General features: G+C 31.1%; 1 protein-coding gene across 2 annotated transcripts in view; it reads right to left on the reverse strand.

Moving 5' to 3' along the window:
* The window catches only part of COL11A1 (collagen type XI alpha 1 chain), a 170,811-nt gene that overhangs the window by 92,550 nt on the left and 68,394 nt on the right, over positions 1 to 9,867 (reverse strand). For both annotated transcript variants that reach the window (XM_015595416.2, XM_006919572.3), the window contains 9 exons: positions 9,791 to 9,844; positions 9,479 to 9,532; positions 8,380 to 8,433; positions 8,217 to 8,261; positions 6,984 to 7,037; positions 6,447 to 6,491; positions 6,161 to 6,214; positions 5,591 to 5,635; positions 761 to 814 (listed from right to left, as the gene is read on the reverse strand). In XM_015595416.2, the coding sequence (XP_015450902.1) occupies positions 761 to 814; positions 5,591 to 5,635; positions 6,161 to 6,214; positions 6,447 to 6,491; positions 6,984 to 7,037; positions 8,217 to 8,261; positions 8,380 to 8,433; positions 9,479 to 9,532; positions 9,791 to 9,844 (459 nt within the window). The remainder of the gene's footprint in view (positions 1 to 760; positions 815 to 5,590; positions 5,636 to 6,160; positions 6,215 to 6,446; positions 6,492 to 6,983; positions 7,038 to 8,216; positions 8,262 to 8,379; positions 8,434 to 9,478; positions 9,533 to 9,790; positions 9,845 to 9,867) is intronic.

Raw genomic sequence — 9,867 nt, forward strand, 5'->3', positions numbered from 1 at the left:
CATGTATCTTCAAAAGGGAGCTAAGGCACGTGGATGGGACATTTGAAAATATAGCAAGATCATAGTGTTAATAATCAACTTCTTGGGATTCAATAAATAAAAATATGTAGCTCTATCACAATTAATGCTGAATAAAAACAAGTAGAGGCAGAATAAAAAACTCTGTATCCTAGCTCTGAGTAAGTAGTTTGAAGACAAAAAAGAAGCATGAATAACAATTTTTTAAAATAATAACTGGAGATTACATAATTACCTTATTGATTACTGTGCAATAGACTATAATTAACATTATTATATTTCTAGGAAAGGAGGTAATCCCTGAAGGCTTAGAGGTTTTCATGGAAGATGGCTGAGAAAATATACCAATTGTAAGAATTTTCACCTGGACTCTCAAGAAACATGTGCTTTGAAAGGACAAGAGGATGGAAAAGTACTTTCCATGAAAAGAAAAGTACATAAAGAAAGGTATAACAATGGATAAGTTTAGAGCATGCTGAGAAAAAAGCGAGTGGTGGGAAAACATGAGATTCTGGTCCAGAGTGCCGGAATGAGTTTATCCAAAGACCACTGTGAGCTCGTTAAAGATATTGCAATTATGGAAGCAACATGAGAAAATGGTATTTTAGAGAGTTCAATGTTTAATTACTGGCTTAATTTGCTTTTATTACTGAATTCGTAAAATCACTTTCTTAAATACATGTAAAATCTATATTTGAAGAAAACACACAGAAATTTTAATGACTAGGTAACTATTACTTACAGGAGGCCCATCAGCACCAGGAAGTCCAGCAAGCCCTGGTTTTCCTTGTGGTCCCTAACCAAATAGAGGAAGAGAAAATTTTAGTTGAAAAAATAAAAATAATAAAAAATCTGACTTTGTATGTATGAACATACTGCTAATAAAATTCTTAACTTGAGACACTGTTTTTTATATATAAGCCACAAATATTTAAATACTTTTAAATGTATCATGTAGAAGAAATGACATAGAAACACAAAGAAAAGCCAAATTTAACATATGTCAAAAACATGTTAATTTTTTGCCTGCATAATAGCCCTAAATGTGTCTCTCTCTCTTTTTTATTGAATTTATTGGGATAGAACAAAATTCATCATATTTGTATGGAATCATAAAAGACCCTGAATACCCAAAGCAATACTGAGAAAAAAAGAATAAGGCTGGAGGTATCATGTTGCCTCACTTCAAATTATTCTACAAAGAGATAATAATCAAAACAGCATGGTATGGGCAGAAAAATAGACACAGAGACCAACGGAACAGAATGGAGAGCCAGATATAAATGTAATTTTCAACAAAGGTGACAAAAATATACTTAGAGATAAGAAAGCCTCTTTAATAATGCTGGGAAAATTGGAAAGCCACATGCAAAAGAATGAAACTAGACTGCTATCTGTCACCATATACCGAAATTAACTCAAAATAAATCAAAGACTTAAATATAAGATCTGAAACAATAAATAACATAGAAGAAAATATTAGGTACTAAACTCCTGGACCTTGGATTTAGAGAGAATTTTATAAATTTGACCTCAAAGGCAAGGGAAGTAAAAGCAAAAATAAATGAATGGGACTATATCAAACGAAAAAGCTTCTGTACAGTAAAAGAAACTATCAACAAGAAAGAGACAACAAACCGAATGGGAAAAGTAATTTGCAAACAACGCCTCCAATAATTGGCTAATATTCAAAATATCTAAATGTGTCTTTTTAAAGTAACAAATTAGTTTTGCATACCACAGAAAACTAGGTTTTAGAGAATAAAAAGGAAAATAATATAGTTCAGAAATACAGTGATTTATATCACAGAAGAAGTAAACATTGAATACATCCATCAACGATACTAAGTGCCAATTCAAATAATTACATAGTAACATTAATAAAACATCAATATTTATTAAAACATTTTAAGAAATATGTTATTGTGTGACAGTTATTCATGGGACATGAAGAAAAATAAAACTAATATTTTAATGTAAAATGATAGTCACCAAAATGTAGATAACAAACGGTAACCAAGTACTATTCAACAGATGATTCTAATCGCTTTTTAACCACAGAGGGCTTCCAATCTCATTTCACTTGACCAATGCTGAGGTTGGAACATGGTGAGAATGATTATAACATAAGTAGAGCCTTACTTGGGCAAAAAATTGTCATTCTTCTGAAAATAATAACTTCATCAAGTCCCCAGAGCTCAGGCTATTATTGTTTATTGATCACGTTATTAACCAGGATTTAAAAACAATTAAAAGTGTAAAGATACAGCAGCAATCCTAGATTGTGGGCATAGGTTAAGATTTTTCCACTCTCAATGAGTGTTTAGAAAAACCATTATTTTCTGTAGACTGATAGTACAGAGTTTTACAGGAAAGATTTACTTAAATCATTATGGAACAACAACAAAAAATGAAGATAACCTTTAACTTGAACCATTTAGATTTTATAACTGAGGTTAACTGCATCTCATTGAAAAGATTTAAAAGTTTCAATTCCCTTCACCACTCTGCAAAGTCATATTTAGTCAAGTAATCTAACATTATGTAATAATTATTATAAAACGCTAAATATTTAATGGCACTAAAACACTAAATTTTAACCGTTACTTAAATTATCTTTTGCTATCAAGACTGGTTTTATTTCTTAAAAACAAAATGTAGAGTACTAATGCAGAATTGTTTCATTAACTATCAGCAGATGTAATATTTCTACCACATTGACCTTGTGGGCAATACTACATGAATATTTTGTTGTTGCTACATATTTAAGGGTAGACTGAAATATTAAAACCCTTGTACTATAAGATACTTTTTTAAATCAATTAAAATCTTTCCATCTTTCTTAGAATGGAAGATTCATGAATATTTTTTCTGCTTTTGTAACGCTAACATTTATCATTTTTATGTACTATGTTAAGCAATATATATATTAAAATGGATCATATGTATATATATTTCATTTTAATATTTTAAGTCTCAAACAATTCCATGAAATATTATCATATAAGATTTTGGGTACATTAACCATTAATATGTGACAAAGTTGAAATATGAATGAATCCAGATATATCCATGTCTTTAAAGTCCTTACCTTTAACTAAAATTTATTTTGTGTCTTGCTATTTTATACTTAGCTTATAGAGTTATACAACACCATTTGTTTTTTGTAAAGCAATTAATATATGAGGTATATAAATTCTGAAATAATAAATTAAATCACAGGAAGTATTCAGCATATTTGGTATCAAAATGTCAGAGAAACACTATAGTTATCCATTTTAGTTAACTAACTTAAACTGTATAAAATATTTTATCACAAATATAATAAAAATGGAGCCTGTAATACCTTAGTACAAAATATATAAATTATTGGTAATTAAAAATATGTAACATTAGTTAAATTATATTTAATTAGTACATTATACCATGATCAAATTGTAAACCTTATTCACCAAGTCTGGGAGAAAGGCTTTGAGCCAAAATAAATAGATCATAATAAGTTTATCATAAAGAAAATAAAAGCAGTATAGATGCCATGTAAAGTATATACCATATACGTGATAAAAATAATACATATTTCCCTTTCTCTTTTCAATGAAAAAACACTATCTTTGAACCAGCAAGCTGGATATGTTCAGAACAGAGAAAGAAGTGGCTTGTGCTTAAAATAGCTTTCTTTTTACCACAAGGAATGCAGTGAACCTGATCCCATATTTTACCTTTGGCTAAAGAAAGGGAATTCAGATATATCAATTTTCCTTAAGAGAAATTCTTCTTCAGAATCCAATGCATAGATGATAAAATTATGGTAGAAAATTTAATAAGCACATGCACTAGAGAGTGTAATTTATTATGAATATAGTATGGTTATGATGAGCTAATTTAAAGTATGAGCAGCCCAGATTAAAATCTCTGCTCTAAAATAAAGATTTAAAATCACCTATGAGACTTAACATCTTAAATTCATAAGCCATTTTCCAATAGCACTCATATAGAGAACATGCACAGAAAAAAAGTATTTTAAGTTTGGTATGTTATTTCTTACAACTTAATAATAGGATAAATAGCAATTAGAATATTACCAAATGACTTGAATATATATTTTAGAAAGATATAGAAAAAAGAAAATATAGAAAATGGCAAATAAGCACAAGAAAAGATGTGCAACATTACTGGTGATTAAGGGAATACCAATTAATATCGCAAAGAGATACCATTTAACACCAACAAAAGTGACCAGAAGCAGAAAAGGAAACAATAACAAGTATTGGCGAGGATCTGGAGAAACTAGGATCCTCATACATTGTCGATAGGAAGAAAATACAGCACAACCATTTTGGAAGACGGTTTGGAAGCTTCTTAAATGTTAAACATAAATTTACCATATCACCTAGCAATTCCACTTCTATGTATTTACCAGAAAGAAATGAAAACACGTCTACTCAAAGACTTTTACGCAAATATTCATAGCAGCACTACTCATATACCTAAAATATGTAAACAACTCATAGGTCCATCAACTACTAAATAAGTAATCAAAATGCATATTCAACCAATGGAATACATTTTGGCAATAAAAAGGAACAAAGTACTGACATATGCTACAACACGGATAAACTGGAAAACGTTAATCTAAATGAAAGAAGCCAGACACGAAGGTCACGTATTATATGCATTCATGTATTAAATTCATTCATATATTTCACTGACATGAAATGTTCAGAAAGGCAAATCTATAGAGACAGAAAACAGACTAGGGGTTGCCTAGGTCCATGGCGGAAATAAATGAGGAAATAAATGCAAACTTGGCATGGGGTTTCTTTCTGGGGCGCTATAAATATGCTTAAAATCTGATCGTGGCACAACTCTGTAAATAGACTAAAAATCATTGACTTGTACACTTAAATAAATTTTTATGATATGAAATTACACTCCCATTAAAGTTGTGAATTTTTTAAATTATATGTTCACAGAAATCAACATAAATAAGGAAAAAAAGGTATTAGAAAGAACCAGCTAACATTGTGATTTACTACAGGGGACAGGAAATATTACTTAGAGAATTTGGCAGAGAAGATCAGGGAAATAAAGACATCACTTTAATTAAAGATTTAGTCTTCTTTTGATCCAGACATTGGATTATTAACAAGAACATCATTTGTCATCTATATGTAAGAAATGGTGGCAAAGATAACTTTGCAATTTTCCCTTAATCAGATCTTGCTTCAGACCTTTTATAAAAAGCAAACCTAATTACATTTTTTTTTTAATAATGAGAAAGAAAAGAACCAAAATAAAGAGAAAACATTCAGTCATACTAGTACCTTTCTGAAATTAATATAGCTAAGAATGTCACATTTGGAAGCTACCCAAATGAGAAATTTTATCATTTACTGTTCAGAAATGTATGAATGTCTTCTCACACTGTACTCTCAAAGTTTAACCTAAGATTAATTCCTTATATGCTGAGCCATCTAGATATCGTATTAAAAACAGAAAGCAGGCCTTACACCTGCCAAAGGTTGACAACCCAAACGTGTTCACCAGATAGTACCAGAACAGAGTAACTTACTTTTTCACCAGGAGGACCAATCGGACCTTGTGGACCAGGAAGACCCTATATTAAAAGAATTTATTTCACATGTCAGGAATCACATCACAAGAACACGCTTTTAGAACAGTAAATTTTAGCTTTCTATTTCACATGAAATGAGTTATGGGAATCTTTATATATTCCCTGCATTCCTCAGAAAGTTCCGGAACACTATGAGCAGTTTTACACAGCTACTCTTTTGGCAATCGGATTAGTACCTTTCTGAAATTAATATAGCTAAGAATGTCACACTTGGAGTGCTGCACTTTGTCAAAGGTATTAGTAATGTGATCCCATTCAGAACCCTCCCACAGGCGTGGCGGTTCGTCGTGACTTTCCACGAACATTGAATGACTCATTTTTCTCTTAGACGAAAGAGGCCTTTGGACATTTGCTCAAAAATTTTTTTTTAAAAAAGAATTACCTTCCTACTTTCACATCACAAACTTATTTAGCTCTACATAGAAAAATTTGAGGCTGTCAGTTTTCTCATAAAAAGATAACTCCTTACCTCATTATCTCAAAGGAGCTGTGGTGGCTTAGACTTACCTGAGGTCCTGGGTTCCCTTGCTGACCTGGAGGTCCAGGCTCCCCCTGGGGGCCCTTCCAAAGGAAAATATAAGAGTCTTTAATGAAGCTATTTCAAATAATAATTTTTTTCTTCTCAGTTGAAAAGTAGTCCCCACATTAGTTTCCCCTATAGAAAATCTGGAAAATCTTGCAAAATATTAATGCTAGCAGGAGCTAAGTTACTTAGCAAATGTGAATTATCTTTATTTTGCATTTAGCAACAAGTTTGGAGAAATGAGTTATTTTATTAGTATTTTCTACATACCATGTTCCCTTTGGGTCCTGGAGGGCCATCTATACCTGCAATACCCTTCAATAAAGAAAAAATTTTATTTTTATATATATATGTTATACACACACATATACATGCACATGTGTGTATGTATATATATATATATATACACATACACAAATATGTTTATAAGTTTAGATGCTAAAACAGAAAATCAAAAAGACTAACCTCATAATAGATTATCACCCATTAGCCTGGGATGACTAAAAGTCATTTTAGGATTTAATGAAAATGAGGGAAAAAGCAAGATGTATACTCTACTATCCATGTCCATATTGGAGACAACCTAGCAGCATCTTCCACTGTGCTGGGTATTTGACATGAAACATTAAAATAAGTAAACTCAAAGGAAGAGATCAGTTAAATTGATAGGCAGCATCATGAGGTCTTAGAATATAACAAGGCAGTAAACACTTGGCTGTCTATAGAAAACTTTCACGACCTCCAGCCTTTAAAGAATCCAGCAACAAGCTTTCCCTAGAAAATCCTGGATGTTTCAGCAATACTTACAGGCTGCCCTATAGGTCCTGGAGTTCCCCGCGGTCCTAGCAAACCTCGTGGACCCTAGAAGAAAAAAAAAAAGCTTGTCCTAATAAGAAACACCCTCAAAACATGCCTCTTCCTGTGAAGAACTTTTAATGTAATGTTTAAAGTTAAGTTATCTGTACATCATATCTTAACCCACTGAAAGTGGTGTTTAAAATACCATTTTATGTAACACACAAATACCTAGTCTTTATACTGACCCAAAAGCCATTAGTCTATAGTATAGAAACCATGTATCTTTGAGTCTATAGACTTACACATGAATCGCGGGAAATTTTAAAAATAGATAGTTTAATACTTTAAATATGCCACTTTTGTGTCATTTCTGATTTGAACAGCAACACTGAATCTTATTAAATCTTATTATTCAATCAGATAGACTATGTCCTGATTCTCATTTGTTTTACATTTTGGTTAATTCCATTTGAGAGAATATTGACTGAGGGAATGAAACCAACAGCCGGATAATTATGTATGCAGATTTAAAAACCATTTTCCTGAGAAAAGATTATTTTTAAATTATGTTTGTTTAAACTTAATTGATTTTTCCTCTTCTTTCCCCCCTCCTTCGTGTGCCCTGCCTTCATTGCTTTCTTTAGAAAAGTCAATACAATAATTTACTGTTTCTCATATTCGCATGAGCTATTATTTATGTCTTTGAGTTGACAGGCTCTATAACGTGGCAAAGTAGGACCAGAATTAGGAAGCAGGCTTCTAGTCTCTTTGATTAACTAACTAGCTTTGGGTAAACCTTACTAATTCAGTTTTCTCATTTGTAAAATTCAGTGAAAAATAATATAATCTAGAACATTTTATCTTTATACCTGGCATACTGAACACCCCATTTTTTTGTTTCTTCTGGTAATATGATTAATTTATCCTAAAAACATAAATTGATTCTAGAGTTATTGCCGAGGTAAAAAAAAAAAAAAATGAAACAAAACTCAGAAACAACAACAAAAACTAGAAAAGGTTTTCTTATCTGACAAGATGTTATATTTTACATTTCTTTTCTCAATTGTCAAAGACTTCCTCTATAACAAGAAAGCTCTATGTGTCCTTTAAAATTTTTTTATATAACAATTACCTGGTTAGCTTAGGTAAAACAGCAGTTGTCATCTAAGTTTATTATTGACTTTACATGTGTAACATCAGTAACTATTCCTCCAAATAATAAAAAGAAAGAAAGTTGCTTACAGCTTCACCTGGAAGACCCCTGGGTCCTATTTCTCCATCTTCTCCCTATCATTTCAAAATAAATGGGAGGGAAATGCAATTAAAGAATGTATTGTTTCAACACGATTATATTCTCCTATGTTTTCATTTTAAATATTTATTTTAAAAATAAACTTTAATGTACCCTCATTCCATCTTCACCGGGAGGACCGGGAGGACCTTGGGGACCTCTTTCACCCTATCAAATAGATAAAATACGGTTAGAATGTGAAATAAAGTAGAATTTTGAAAGTCTATTCTATAGCTTTCTTACCAAATATAACGGAACATTTGGCAGGAAAAACATGCTTTATTTTCTCTCTTCAGAACATTTCACAGATAAATCATAATTTCACACTAACCAGCTCTACATATTAATATATTAGGAAAATGTTCCCTAAATTAAAAACAAAAAAGTTTAAATTACATACCTAAAATAATTTTCAGACATCGAGTTATCACAAGCTAAACCATTAAAAACTATTTTGCTGAAGATTGTTTTAAACATAAATACTATGGTGATTTTAATTTATTTTTTTCCAATTCTAAAATAATTCATATTAAATCAGCCAACTCTAGAAGACTAAAAGAATTTCGATTTTTAAAAAAAAAGAAGCTTACATATTTTTCTTGACATGTAGTAAGCATACATTAAGTAGCTTATTAGACATCTGTAGGATTCTCTTTCTTTTTCTTTCTTACTTTTTTTTTATTCTCCAATTTACCTAAAGGTTATCCTACCTTGATTTTTAATTTAGCCTCTGGTGTCTCTAGTTCTCGAAACCATCTAATTTAGTATAATAAAATACAGTGCCCAGTATATTGTTATACTAATGACAGATTGCCTACAGATGTCTTCTTTTAAGTATAGTTCTACAAATGTAAAATGTAAGAGGGAAATTGAGGTAATCATAGAAAAATTAGAGTCAAAATTATATCTCCACATTTGTTCTTCTGTAATTATATTTTCCACATAGATGTAGAAAAAGATTCCACCTCAACCTGTTTGCATAAAATGAGTATTTTAACATCTAAAAACAATTAAAGAACTTATATTGATATCACATGTATAATTCTACTTATCTTTCTTCAAGTATCTAGTAGATTTAATAATTTACTAAATAGATTAACAAATAGTTAAATTAACTTTTTTCTCCTTATTTCCTAAAGTGTATAAGGTCTAAAATATTTCATAATATTCTTGTAATATCCTGTATAAAAAGTAGCAGAATGGTATATCTTACCCTATGACCTTTATCACCTGGCAATCCTGGAAGTCCATCAAATCCTCGATCCCCCTGTAAGATCATCATCATCATCATCATCATCATCACCATCATCATCATCATTATCCTCACTACACATTTCTAGTCTTATTCAGTACTGTTATTTGAATGTGAGATATTATCCTCACCACACATTTCCAGTCTTATTCAGTACTGTTATTTGAATGTGAGATATTTTTTTCATATCAAGAAATGTGATTTTAAAATATAAAAGTTTCAGGTGTGAACTGACATACATGATCGGACTATATAAACGTGTGAGCTACTGACCTTTGCCCCAGGTTCTCCTGGCATTCCTCTTCCACCATCGGCACCTGGACGGCCCTGACAATGCCAAGAACAGGTCT

Source organism: Pteropus alecto, unplaced genomic scaffold (assembly GCF_000325575.1).
Source record: "Pteropus alecto unplaced genomic scaffold, ASM32557v1 scaffold106, whole genome shotgun sequence".
Classification (NCBI taxonomy): Eukaryota; Metazoa; Chordata; class Mammalia; order Chiroptera; family Pteropodidae; genus Pteropus; species Pteropus alecto.